This window comes from Sinohyriopsis cumingii, chromosome 9, assembly GCF_028554795.1.
Source record: "Sinohyriopsis cumingii isolate HCF-2022 chromosome 9, ASM2855479v2, whole genome shotgun sequence".
Lineage (NCBI taxonomy): Eukaryota > Metazoa > Mollusca > Bivalvia > Unionida > Unionidae > Sinohyriopsis > Sinohyriopsis cumingii.
This window is the reverse complement of record NC_142969.1, coordinates 102462517-102478320: the sequence shown is the minus strand read 5'-3', so window position 1 is coordinate 102478320 and position 15804 is coordinate 102462517. Positions and strand designations below refer to the sequence as shown.

General features: G+C 33.7%; 1 protein-coding gene across 1 annotated transcript; it reads right to left on the bottom strand.

The window, feature by feature from the left end:
* Positions 1-450: 450 nt before the first annotated feature.
* On the bottom strand, positions 451-15402 carry LOC149792356 (uncharacterized). Its single transcript, XM_089969380.1, has 3 exons — positions 14919-15402; positions 3074-3228; positions 451-2580 (listed from the first exon to the last, which is right to left on the bottom strand). Exons 1-3 carry the CDS (start codon positions 15208-15210, stop codon positions 2035-2037), a joined length of 993 nt encoding a protein of 330 aa, XP_089825506.1. The 5' UTR covers positions 15211-15402; the 3' UTR covers positions 451-2034.
* Positions 15403-15804: the final 402 nt, after the last annotated feature.

Genomic DNA, 15804 nt, shown 5'->3' with positions numbered 1-15804 from the left:
GTATTATTAGTGAGTGACATTATGTTCATTTCATAACCTGCGTAAACCGTTTGCCTCGAGAAGAAAACAATATCGTTATAAATGGTGGAAATTATGGTACGTTCCATTGGACATCATTTACAATATGTATTGACTACGATTCGAGATAAATGATAAAAACAGAAGTAAGGCATCTTTCATTAACAGGCAAATTGTTTTGTACGACGAGAGGTGTGCAATCTTTCACGACGTAAAATATGGCGAATACGAACGCGCCTCGTTTTGGTTTTTGTGAGTGTGGATACGAATTCAGCATGACTTAATGGATGGAGAGACAGCTGGATGAATAAAGGAAAAAATGTCACAGAGTGTGAGGTTCAGTTTTTGTTGTGAGCGTCTGAGTATGCATGCATGAATGTTTATTCTGTATGTCTGTATGCGATACAGAGGTCATCAATAAACAAAAATGGCTTATTTCAATTTACTGACAAATTTAATAAGATAAACATCTCGTTCTATGTACAAATTTGTGTCGCTCTGCAAATGTTTAGTCAATAAATACGAATCGACTTATATGACATATTGAATTAAAAGTAATGATGTTTGTACAGAGTATGATAAGGTATAAACTAATGAATTGAGAAAAGGAAAGGTCTTGCAAATCCGTCTTGCAAATAGATATAACAAAGATATTGTGATTGTCGAGATACTGTCTCATTATATACGAAACATTTTCTCGTAAAATATCCATCTCTATTCTGCAACAGCGTTTTCGTTTTGCAAAATTATTTTTATAAAATATTACAACTAAAATTCAAATTTCAAATTTCAAACATATACGAAGAAGTTTGGTTTCGCATATATAAGTGATACTTTTTGGGAATTTGACACAATGATTATCACGCATTTTTGGCAATTTAAAATTTGAAACGTGTATTAAAATCTAAATCTGAAGTAACTCTTTAGCATAAATACGGTACCGTATCTATGCGCTTGTAAGTCGTGTTCAACTGTGGATTGCACAGACCCAGCTCTGCCGTTGCTGCGACAGAGGATCAGGGTGTATGTTGTTTGCAGTTTGACTCGTCTTATAAGCGAGTATAGGCGGCAATCACTTCACTTTTTGACATTTCACGCTGAAAAAAAACCAGGAACATTTGTGAAGTGTCTATTTTAATTATGTATAAGTTTGTCAGAATCTATTTTCATTATGCTTCGATTTAAGTGATAATTTTATTCTAAATTGTATTCAAAATTTCAATCGATGAAACTTTTGCAAATGTTTCAAATTGAAAACGATGCAAATTTAGAATTTTACTGGCAAATGAAAACAATATTGAAATAGAAGAAATGTAAATAAAAATGGAAGTTTTTGTTTTAAATATTCGTCATTAAAGTGACATTGTTTTGCATCAAACCAATATATATATATACATATATATATATATATATATATATATATATATATATATATATATATATATATATATATATATATATATATATATATATATATATCGGCTTGATTTCTACTGTCATATGGGAATAATTCGAAGTTCAATAACAATTCCATGTGCTATAACATAACTGGAGATCAAAACCCGGTTTGACTCAATGTCTGAGACATTTTGCTGAGATTTATGGTATATACATTATTTCGTCTGTGATTCTTTCAAAATTATTGAGGTTTTTTTTTTGTTATAGATTGAAAGAGAGAAAAATATGGTTACTGTTTTATACATATAGTTGTTTAATTTTGTAAACAATGGACTGAGAAATCCCTAAATTCTAAGATTTTCCTCAGCAATTAAACAATATTCTTGGCAGACTTAACTAGGACGCCTACTAAGTACAAAGGAACAATAATAATAAGGCGTAACAAGTCGCAGCTTGAGGAAACATAATTCAGAATGGACCAGTCTATCAAGTCCTGTTGTTCCTATATCATCTCTGAAACAAGGGTTGGAGAACATGATTTCATGTTATTATATCACGTGCTAAAACAGTAATCTACATTGTACTGATGCGTTTGCATGACGTTCGTGATCCACGCCATTATGATTGTTCTACTTCCGCTTTCTGTAAGACACTAGCTGAATGTAAGCCTAGACTAATTGGAATGAATCCAGGAATTATCGGAAAGCCAGGGTGAATGCTGCTCATTGAGCATGAAGGAACTCCACATGGACAAGATTTGATAGATGAAAATCCGTGAATACTGGAAGATACTTCTGTCCAAGGTAAACGCTGAGATAAGTTCAAACCACATCCAATAGGTGACGCCTCAGATGACAAGGAACTATTCAGGGCTGATGACGATCGATGTAGCGGATTGGCCATTGACTGAAGGACCTCAAGACGAGGCTGAAGAGGTCCATGTGACGTAAATGGTGTAAAGGCTGATGTACCTGACGAATTAAGACCAGGCAGTCTTGCTGAATGGTAGGGAAGTGAGGCTGGGTTAGGGAAACTGTATGGGTAAGATGCGGCTGCGGCTGCGGCGAGGTAAGCGTATACTGCAGGGTCTGGTGGTATTCCATACGGCCATGTTACGGCCATGCGCTGCCGTTTGTCCTTCATTCTGCGATTTTGAAACCATACCTGACAAGAGAACACTTAAAGTTTAGTGTTAAGTAATTACGCTATTGACATACCAATACGGTGCATAACAAAGTAGTCTTTAATGCAGTAACAACATAAAGTTGGTTTTCTTTCTTGTATACATAATGGCGTTCTGGCACCAGGTTCTATACGCAAACTTGATTTCGTGTCAAACATAGCATCATCTCTTATTTCATACTTATTCACCTTGTTTTTGGATAAAATAGTTTAGATGTCTACAAAATCTTTATTTATTACTAAAAACACTGCCAATGTTTTGAAGTTCTTGCAAAAGTAGGAAACTTATACCTGATTCACGAATTGTCTTACATAATAACTATTTTATCGTATACAAGACAGACAAATATCCAGCTGAGTGTAAGCCAATTATTACTTGAAAGTGTCCTTTTCGTATTAAATGGCAGAATTAATTTGTTGATAATGGCGACGACGACGATGAAAATGATGATGTATCTTTGATATTAAGCCGTACCTTTATGGTGCTTTCTGGAAGATTCAGTGCCGTAGCCAGTTCGCACCTTTTTGGCCTGGACACATAGTTCTCCTTCAAAAATTCTTTTTCCAGGAGGTTTATTTGCTCTTTTGTGAAGGCCGTCCGGTAGCGCCGAATGTTTTCTGGTTGGTTATCTGTAAGAAAAAAGGGTTACTAGTAAGACCTAGAAAACAAACGCAAACGTAAGAAACGGGAAATGAAAATCAGCGTATATGGAAAACCATTGTACGTGGAAAATAAATATATACAGAGAGTAATGTGTAGAGAAACTCAGCTTGCATGGAAATCAAAATATATGGCAAATCAGCATATACGGAAAATCAGAATATATGCCATTTCAGCGCGTATCGAAAATTAAAATATGTGGAAATCAGCGTATATGGAAAACCAAATCATTTTGAAAATCAGCGTATATGAATATAAGAATGTATAATAAGAAAAGGTATATGGAAAATCAGTGCATATGGAAAATTAGAATATATGAAAAATCAGAAAGTTAGATAACTGTTTGGAAAGTTAGAATACATGGATACCAGCGTAAAAAGTAAACAAGGGGCATTCACGTATTTGTAACATAAAGGTCAACGCATATGTCTGTACAAGAAAATCTAATGCGTTAAACGTGCTCGTCTTTTGGACTATTATGTTCTAAATTAAATTGGCAACTCAACTGTTTTATATATTATCCATATTCTAATTATTCCTTTTCTCATTTTCTCCTATCTTTCTTTCTTAAACTTTCCTTTCGCACTATGTTGTGCAATGTTAATAATCACAACCAAAATGCTGAAGTCGAATGTTTAAGAAGTTCTAAGAATTGTGGGTCTTTTACAGACTATCGATGACTCAAATACTCTAAACCGCCGACCGATCTTAACCCTTGCTAGTTTGGAATGAAGTTCAAACCTAGGATGCAGAGGGTACGAAGCGAGTTTGTCAACATATGCTATGGAAAAAAGAGTCTGATGAAAAATGCAGTGAAAACTGGCTACAATGGAAACTCTATGGACCACAAAACGTATTCATTATAAACAGGTGAAGTATATAAGTAAGTATAGTTGCTGTCCTAATTAAACATGTGCTCTTTATACTGTGGTATCGGATAAAACGGGTTTCGCGGTAGAAATAAAGGAAACGTCAATATAGGTTTTTAAAAATATATTTTTTGTTTTCATTATCATTCAATGCCTTATCAGTTATGTCAGTGGTTTCCAACAGCTACGTAATTTCAGCTGGGCAAATCCCCCGCCCCCCCCCCCCCATTTCATCATTTAGCGCTCCCAAAAGTATGTGCCTGTGTGTGTATTCTCTGCCCTTTCATGCACGTTTGGAATATATACCAAAATTTAATTTACCTTTTATCTGACTAATGATGCAGAGTTTGGAGGTAGTATGTACTTATTAACTAATTTACACTCAAACGCCTTCACAAATAAGCGTGCTGACATCGTTATATAGTTTGTGTCTTACGAGCTGTTTACTAGGCCTGTCTATTATAATCGTAAAATAAGTAATGTTCTTTCATGTATATGATTTCCCGTTGATCTTGTTTTAAAACGATAAAGTTTAGACCATGTGTTCAAAACCACTGAAAATTATCTAAAACGTGAATAGTATTATTTGTAGAAGCGGGATCACATATTTATATTTTTGCACGAAAAGAATATGTTGTGGGAATTTTATTCTCAGCGTTTGTGACACTCAGTTCTGGAATGTAACACGAGTTATGCTACCTCGTTAAATGGTTTTGTTACGCATCGATAAATATCTTTACTGTGAAACTAAATGTAAAATCGAATTAAATTTAATCAATTGTACCGTGAATTTCATTGTTTTTCTATGCCCCAGTTAGTTTTCAAAAAATACATGGTGCTCTTGTAGGCATGCTTTTCATTGCCCGTGTTGGTTAACAGATGAATAAACATATAGATAGATATATATCTACGTATCTCATATAACCGTCTAATTCAAGTAATTAATGTATTTTTAAGTGGCGGAAATACTGTACAAACTTCAATGTCTCTCAAACTTGAATGTAAATAATAATTCTTTTTGTATCTGAAATAAAAGCACAGGAAATTGATGCGAGTTTTATATAAAATAAAAGGCATTAATGAAAGTGTTATGATTTGAACTATAAGATGCACGTCCCGTGCATAAAAGATTACGCTTAACATGACTAGGGGGACAACCTTGGCTAACCCCTAAAGTACTTCGTAATTAACCGGGTAAGTAAATTTAGACATGCAATAAAATAAAAGACTTGTACTTGTTGATGACTGGACTTTTATTTCCAATTAGGCTTTGAAACTATTTGAAATAAATCACCGGTAAATTACGACATTTCCAATCTGAAAATAAGACGTCCTCGAATAAATGTATTTTGCCACTTTTAGGACAGGCTCATTTTCTATGATAAATGGGAGCAGTGCATGATCGCCCCTCGTTAAGCTACCTACAATTCTACTTAATGATTATTTTTGCACATTTGAAAACCTTCAAATCATGAACCCACATGATCTCTGCCCCCACTTCCACGCGACTGAAGACCGTGACTAAGTACGATAGTTAGAATTAGTTCGACGCCCGTGAACACGAATACCTGAGTAGTCCTGACAAGTCTCCCTCCCTATTCAAACTGGTCTTACTGTACCTAGGCACAAAAAATAACATGGCTTCCACGAGCAAATACTGTTGTCCATTGAAACTGGATAGCAGCTCGCAGCGTCAACTTCCAAACGAATAAAGGGCTTCTCGATGTACTCATTATCACAGCTAAAATGTTTGTCAGATTTAGTAACAATGCTACAGGTAGCGTTGAAGTCTAATATTGGTAGCTGACAATGATTTGTCGAAGAAAACATGCACAACAGCGCCAGAAAAAGCGACGGTATCCATTTAAGTGAAACATAATTCTATTTTGCATCCATCCCTGTTTAAGAAAGTTCTCATGTCGAAAAAGAATATATATGGGAATAATCTGTACATACGAAGAAGTAAATTTCGCATGTAAATGGAACAAACTGTTATCTTTTAATTCTTTATTGCAGCTTAGTCCTTGTTTAAATGAGACCATATAAGCGCTCCCAAAGTAAAATTACTAAAAAAGAAACAAAAATGAATTTTTTCCCATCAACAAGGTCCTTTTCTGCATGTTATGATTGAATTGATTCTTTGTATTCCTCTACCGTCAATATTTGTCAAGACAAATAACTTATTTGTTGCTCTTGCTTACATGACTATTGCAAGAAGAACAAATGAACAGAAACCATATAGTGAGTTGTTTCGTTTTTTGTGATAAAATAAAAACATGAGAGAAATTAACAAATGAAACGGTTGAAAATAACGCAGAAAATATTTAAGCTAGATAGAAGATAGGGTTGGGGCAAGGAAATAATGAACACGTATGTTCAGCGATCTAAAGGGTGGTAACTGATAGCCGGGTAACCCCACCCCCACACTAACACCCATGCTGTCGTCCGTAGGCGTGTCAATGCAAGCTATTGTGTTTGTAAAAGAAAATCCGATATTGTCGCAATGCCATATAGGGAAACGAATGTGGTACCTGTGTGATGAATATGGAATGCTTCAACTATACACTGTGTACAACTTAGAGACAAGATTCAATGGCCAGACTTTTATTTCTAATAAGCAAACCTACCCGCTGCTGCTATTTATTGGTTTGATTATTTCATTGTAAATTCACTGCGCCTGCTTCACTGTCTGTAATGAGCAATGAAAATTAATAATTTACATGCTCTTTGTGATGTAGATTTTGTTAACCCGGCTTGTTTATTCAGAATCCATCTCCTACGGGCTGGTATTATATTTGTTCTCTGGCAATTATATAAACCACTAAACAACCAAAAGCCAATGTCGCTTTTACAGTCGGGTCTACAATTGTTCAGATCGCTACAGCTAAAGATCAAAGCAACTGGCAATCCCAATTCTTCATTTCAATGATTACTCTCTTAGAATTTGATTACCAGTCTGTATTATATTCCTAAAAGCTGGAGATACGTTACATTACCTCTGCCCACAGAGCCCGCCATATTAACGGATTTATGTTAAAAATCAAATCCGACATTCACGTATTACCAAATTATAAATAAAAACGATAATAGCCTTTGATGCTCTAACGCATTAATCAAATTCAGTTTGGATGAGGCTGAACGAAAGAGAAAATCCGTCTCTCTTTTGATGACTTACTTCATCATCAGGATGCGGGTGAACAAACATGCACTGTTTATTTTCACCCCGTCTCGATGACTGATTAGCCCAATACAGGATGTTCAGCTTTCCGGGATTAAACAGAAAATTAAACTTCGTTTATTGGATGTCAGTGCAATGCACAGCGCTCTCTAGGATCCAAAGCGTTGGCGTGAGCTGGTCTATAATATGGCAGAAACTGAATAACTCGGAGAAGTAAACAAACCGAGGATGCGCAATCAAACTCATTTTAACGTGTCAATTACCTAGATCGAAACCGCGACCGCAGAGAAGTAAAACTAGTGAACCAACCACTGCAGTATCCAGCCTCTTTGGATTATATTAATATTTACATAGCCCGAAACATTCGTATGCCATTTTGCTTTTGATATTTTGATAGCGTGACTTTTGAAGAGAAAAAATGGATGTCTTCGTGCGAACGTGTATTTGTTTTGTTTGTGTGCCGCAGCACTTGTAGCATGTTATTGGCTACATCATGACAAGGAAAATGGAAGCTTAAATGCCTTTCCAAAGGCATCGACACAGCCGACCCAAAATCAGCTAGGTGGGTATCCAACCCTGAACCCTAAGATTTCTAGTTCAATGCTCAGTCAACTCAGCTGTAGCGGAGACTTTGGAGATACAGCCTTGTGACGGTGGCATCCAGTCCAGTCTAGTTTATCAGACATGATAATGATCGTATCTGATTCACTCGACAGCCGGATAACGGTGATCTCCATCTGTCTGCAATAATTAGTTCTCCTGAATGGCATCGTATTATTTTAAGTGCAGGATAAGCATTAAGAGAGATTAGTTGGATTATACATTAATCAGGGTATCGGAGTCTGTGCGACTGCGTCATTGTATATTTCTCGGTGATCTGTGCCCCTAGCTATCGGGAATTTGTGCAGCAAAATACTATTGCGGTAGACTGTGTTCTTGATTTGTCTTATTCCGTTAATTTTGTGCGACCGTTGGACGTTTCTAGATCCTTATAATTGTCATTAACACTAGGGAATGAAGCACATGTCTACTGGAATATATAATCTAGGCGGACACGTTCCGATACTGTGATACATGACGCATATTTGACACACACACACACACACACACACACACACACACTCAGACAGACAGACACACACGATGTGGTAGATTAGGGAAGGATAGAGGGGATCAATGGATATTGGCTTTGACTGCGCTATTTTTAATGCTAAGTTCTGGTTTTACATGAACAAAGTGAAATACTGTTTCTGCTATTCATACAAGAGTTAAATTAGAAGTGGTGATTGTGTTGAATATGGACCGATGATGGGTAATCCATGGCGATTGGGGTGATTGGCTTGATTTTATTATCATGATAGGTAATCTACGCTGATTTGTGTGATCGTGTTGATTTTCTTGTGGTGATTGGCAATCCACAGTGGCTGGGGTGACTATGTTGATTTTTTGGTGATGATAGGCAAAATCACGACAATTGCAGTGGTGGACGTAACAACTGCAATATTGCTGCCAACAACAATTACTGTTGTAATATTTTCGTTAAATAAAAAACTTCATATCAATTTTGTAATGGACACGAGAATACAATCAAATGTTTGATCTTCTTTGCTTGAAGTATATTTCGTGGTCGGCATAGTCCTACTGTTCCTCATTTTTTGTTCTATTTTGAAATATAAATGCATATATATGTCAATCAGTGGTTGAGAAGGAAAGAAAGAAAGAAAGAAAGAAAGAAAGAAAGAAAGAAAGAAAGAAAGAAAGAAAGGAAGGAAGGAAGGAAGGAAGGAAGGAAGGAAGGAAGAAAGGAAGAAAGAAAGAAAGAGAGAAAGAAAGAAAGATCAAATTTTGTTAAAACAAAATCTTGCATAATTTGACAATTTTGACAAAGATATAGGAACAGTTCAAAACGATGAATCACAAGCAGTAACATAATGAGTTTTTCCTTATTAATATCAGTATTATTTTTTGCTACCTTCCAAACTGCACTCGTCAATTTTTTTAGACGTATAATAATAATAATAATAATAATAATAATAATAATAATAATAATAATAGTAATAATGATGATGATGATAGTAATAATAATAATAATAATAATAATAATAATAATAATAATAATAATAATAATAATAATAACATTAATAATAATAAAAATAATAATAATAATAATAATAATAATAATAATAATAATAATAGTAAGGTAAGTAAGAATGTGCATGTTTGACTGTTCAAATCGGTCCTAGGGGACTAAGTTCATACATATTATCTTCATGACTTTTATTTTGTGTATGGACAAAGTATTGAATAGTATGAATAATTAACGCAATATAGCTCAATCTAACATCTTTCTCAAGTATAAATATGTTTCTTTTCCGAAATTTGAATTGAAATGTGTGTGTGTGTGTGTGTGTGTGTGTGTGTGTGTGTGTGTTGAAATTCTTTATGCTACTATGACAACTTTATGGAAATATTTACGACTATATGCGTAATGAGTACGATTATATAATAATGCTTACGATTATATGCCTAATGTGTAAGCGAAGTAATGCTTAGTCATATATGTGTGACCCGAATTTTTTTTTTTTTTTTTTTTACACTGATGGCATTTTAAACCGGTAATCCCCCCTTCTCTCCTCCCCTCTCCCGCCTCCGCTTTCATCCCCACATTCTCACTCCACTCATTCCTCGTCATATCCTCCACGCACTCTGATGCCTTAAGGTCGGGTATAATAACTATCACACAATCACTATTAGAACATTGCGAGATATACATCAAATACAAATTATTTAGGCAAATTGTATGTTCTGATAAAATAGCTTTGAGGCTGGTACAAAAGCATAATTCTCCTTTCGGATTCATAATCCATGTCCTAATTTATTGATATTCCCGTGGGAAACTCAAAGGGTCTATACATTCCCGAACCGATCTGGCTGGCTTGTTACTGAGTCTGCTAATTAACCATTAGTGTATGATGGATATATTAAATAAATTCGTCTATCCGTGTAAAAACCTTGTAATGAATATATCAACTGTTATATACAGTTGAAATGTCAAAGATAACGTGCAATGTCACGGTGACTGACTTAACTTTACTTTCAAGTTTATCAAACATATCCCAAGAGTACAAAAGCAGTCACATTAATCACATTTTCACCACCACCAACCATTCTTATTCCCATCGAAATTGAATGGAATCACTAGAATCATCTCCCTCCTTTTTCAGTAGTTATTTCTGTGAACATCATTATCTGTCATTTTCAAAGTAAGCTGAAGCCTTGCACGAACTTAAAGATATATCCTAACTTGGATTATTTGATACATTTCATCTAATTATCTTTAGATAACCAGTCTGGTAGTGTTTATGGGATATGCTGAGTGCACACAGGGACAGTGGTAATTTCAAAATGCAGTCTTGTACCAAAAACAATTGTTCAATGCATGGTGAAAGGTAGCTCTCGAAGCGGCCTAACGTGTACAGATTTTATCATGAAAAGAAAGTAAAGGAAAAGGATGGGAAGAAGTTAGTAATGAGCAATGAGGCAACAACGGTTAAGTAGACGACGGCAGAAGGAGAGAAGGAGTTATGCAAAATACATATGCACAAAACATTCTATTATTGGATAGGATCTACAATAAAATATTATACATACATACATACAGCATGCATGCATGCATACACACACACACACACACACACACACACACATACATACATACATACATACATACATACATACATACATACATACATACACATACATACATACATACATACATACATACATACATACATACATACATACTACTATCTGATAAGAAATGTATATAAATCTTCCCCACGAACCAGTGTTACCTCAACGATTTCAAGGTGTGATTGCAGATCAGTGATATTTAAATTAGGTGTTTCGCACCTAGAACACCGTCAAAGAAAGTATATTTTGTGGCATTTTTGTTTTACACGTTTTAAAAGAAATAGCCTTACGCATAGCGATCCTGATTTAACTGACTTGTTTTCTGTACGAATGAATGAAAGCAGTGAAATTAGCATCATTTCTAAATGGATAAAAACAAAGATAACATTGTAAAAGAAGAAATCTCTATTTCATTTACCTTAATCAGATTTTTTTCAACAAGGATTCAGTAAATATTATGTAAACTGGAAGCAGTATTTCGATCTGTTTTTTAATGTACGAGTTTTATTTAATCGTATACATTACATATTATGAAGCACAATTAACTGTATGGTCTTTAAAAATAAATAAATAAATAAATATATATATATATATATATATATATATATATATATATATATATATATATATATATATATATATATATATATATATATATATATATATATATATATATATTAACAGTATATACACTTCCATTGCTCTAAAACATGTCTATTTTTATATTAAAATAAACATTTCGTGAAAAGAAATATTACTAAATCATATTTCCGGTGGAGCAATGTGACTCCAGTAGTTGATTGATTTCATCCTTTACAGCGTAATAAAGTAGCAGTAGTAGTAGTAGTAATAATTAATATTAATAATAATAATAATATTAATAATGATAATAATAATGTTATTATTATTGTTGTTATCCTTATTATTATTATTATTATTATTATTATTATTATTATTATTATTATTATTCAAGAAGTTACAGTATAAAAAGACTACAAAATATTAGTTTGAACAACTCTAATTTTGTCTGAATTCTTCTCCAATTTTATTTTCCGTTAGTATAGATATTCAATGACTTCCTCGCGCGCATAAACACACAATTAGTGACTTTCCACTTAAATATTATTATCAAGAGCGCGAAAATCGTTTGCCATCAGAATCCCAAAACATGTAACGTTTGGTAATATTAACAAAGAGAGATCAATCATGGAAACGCATTATTTCTAGATAAACTTCCATTAAGAGATTACTATGGGAACTTTGGTTTTCATTTATTTTAGAGTCATTAAAAGCATTATACATCTGTACTTGGTTATGTTGTACATTGGCACTGATACAGGATTTTATATTCGATAGCAATGTCTGTGCTGCAAGGGTTCCAGCAGAATTATTTCGGGCGGTTGGGTGGGGGCAAACATGTTTTGGTTAGCTATAACCTTTTACGGATGCAGTCTAAAATGTGGCTTAGTGCTGAAATCGGGGTGGGGGTGGGGGTGGGGGTGGAGTGTCCCCTTTGCTCCTATGTGCGGGCACCCATACTGTGCTGTTAGTTTTATGCAGTTGAAATGTACTCGACGCAGTTCCACGGTCATAAAACAAATATATAGGAATGAGCTATTTTCATGTAATACAAAACTTTAAACAATTGCATCTTAAAAAAGATTGAAAATCAACACTTCCTAAAGTGTTACATTCGAATTTTTCTCTCTGTGAAAACCCTGGAGAAATAGGTGAATATTTGTGAAATGTGTGTCAAACCTATAATTAGACTTTAAGAAGAAGAAAATATCCTCAAAGATACAAACACAGAGTGTTACGATAAATGCTATGCAAATTGTGTAATAGAAAACAATGTAATGCGCCGGTAGATCTGGGTCATTTGAGTTCGCCAGGACTAATTAGTAAAAGAAACAACATAGACCCAGATCTGCAGTAACATGATGCACAGGCAGGTCAGTGTCTATGTTGTTTGCAGTTTGACTCGACTTATAAATATGTACATACGGTAAGATAGGGTAAGTATATTTTTTACCATGACTGTTTATTTGACAGTTGTTTAAGATTTGATAGTATAATGCAACAAATACTTTGAAATATAAACAATTAAATAAACAGACAAATAAATCAATCAATTAATACTTGAAGTAAAAAGAGAAATGTCTACTGATTTCAAATTATCATAATGCGCCTGAAGAATTAATTTTAAATTAAATTGTAAAATAATTTGTGCAATTGGAGAAGCAATCAGTTTGAGACATTTCAGTTTCCTGTAGAACATTGCAATCAAAACTTTCAATGTATATTTGGTGTAAAGAAAAGCCTAATGGTTATGTGTGCTTCTCGGTTAAATTTAAATGTGTTTAGTTATCAGTTTTGTTTAATTATTGAGGTGTCATGACACTTTAATATACCAATATCATAATGTTTCGTTATTTATTTATTTATTTATCATCATCATCGTCATTATTATTATCATTAATAATTTTATTATTATTATTATTATTATTATTATTATTATTAAACAGGAATAACTATAAAAACAATCACTACAGCAGCGTATAGTATTCCCAACATAACCACCACTACCACAACCACATCAAGCACCACAACATCTACTGCTACAACTACAAGTACTACTATAATTTATCTATCCATTTTCAAGCAAACTTTATATTCCTCCGTCACAATATTACATGGTATTATCTAAGCAGATAAGTGTTTGTATTTTCGTAACAGATGGCAATAACTTAACACGTAGTGCACATTTGACAAAACAGATGACGCTAAATGCTTTTATAAATTGTGTGTTGTCATTTGGTCCAACATATATAAAATGAATGATGGACTGTTACCTGATTGTCAGAAATTTAGGCAAGTTGAAGAAAGGGGGTGATCACCTTGTCAGTTGCCTCCAGGAGTATATTGACAACCTAATAAGTCTTTCCTGCTCAAAATCAAGTATGTTTATATTTCTGTGATCTTTATTCAGTTTATCTGGTCTATATATATATATATATATATATATATATATATATATATATATATATATATATATATATATATATATATATATATATATATATATATATACATATATATATATACATATATATATACATATATACATACATATATATACATATATATATACATACATATATATAGATACATATATATATATATATATATATATATATATATATATATATATATATATATATATATATATATATATATATATATACATATATATATATATACATATATATATATATATACATATACATATATATATATATATATATATATATATATATATATATATATATATATATATATATATATATATAGACACACAGATAATTAGCACATTCAACATATGTGTAATATGAATTCAGAGATGTAGCAACTGAGTATAACATGGGATAATTTTAATAAATGCAAACATTTTTGGATTGGATGTATTCGGAATATCGATTTTGTACATGTTGTCCCCACAAATGCATTATTCAAAATAAAGAGTATCTGTCAAATTTTAGACATATCGTTAGGAACGTGTGTCATATTTAATAAGAATTTAAAAAAAAGAAAGGACAACTTGTGTAACTCACGCGAAACGTTACTAATGCTGTTACGATTTAAAGATGTAGTTATATAGTATTGTGGAACTACATTACATAACATTCTGTCTCAGATTGCATTACTTGTGTCAAAATTAATCATGCAAATAGTGTGCAAAACAAATCTTCGCTATCAACGGGAAAATAGTATCGACAGTGTCGTGAATATATGAAAAAGGTCGTTCAAGCAAAAGGGAGGGGTAATTTGTGATGGGGAGGGGCCAAAAATATGAAGAAACTATTTCAGTTAGGCAATGCATATATGTAAGTTACGTAAGTAAATAAATAAATGAACCTACCTTTCAGTTTAGGACTGGGTGATCTGTAATACTGGGATTTGCTGGGACGATTTTCATACTCTGTGTCGGAGTCTGCTCCTGACTTTTCCGAACTCGGGTCAAGGTCAGAAGTGTTAGAGCTAAAGGAACTTGGAGACAAGGAACAATCTTTCCTGTCCGTCCGATCGTCTTCTATTTTCGATGGCGACGAGTCTGGATACGGTGGCTTAGTCTCATACACGCCAAGGTTACAGTTGGTCATTCTGTTATTTCGTCCAGTATCAGCACAGTCACTTGTCTTGTCCGCTAACATGTTACAACTGCTTTAAAAAATCGCTTTTGAAAAAGAAAAGGTAATAACACAATCATGGAAGTTCTGAATCCCTTACAAAGCATTGGAATACAATTTAAAGTGATAATTCCCTATATATGGTTCTACATCATTCGTGGAATCGACGTGATATTAACATTCCCTGTGGCAGTATGCTTGAGACGCGTTGGGTGATATGCCGTACGATTGATAAAGCACAGGCTCAATAGAGTCAACAAGACAACATATTGACATGGCAAATTGATAGGCGGAGCTTTAAGAAAAAGAGCCTCAACTACTGGTCACGCGCTGACAGATAAAAGCGTAAGTAGGCGTGGTTAATTATGATAAGCTAGAATCACAACATCCGAAAGTTAACATCACGCAATGGGGCCATTACATGTCATCAATGGCCGATTTGTAAATTATTTCAATAACTTGACGCCGGTTTTGCCGCCTGCATTGCTACAGGACACTTTCGCACCTGCTCATTTGATGAAACGAATAGATTATAAAGGTAATTATCACACGACATGGCAAATGTTAGACGTATCAACGGAAGCAATTTATCCCCATTTATGGAATTTTATGGGCATT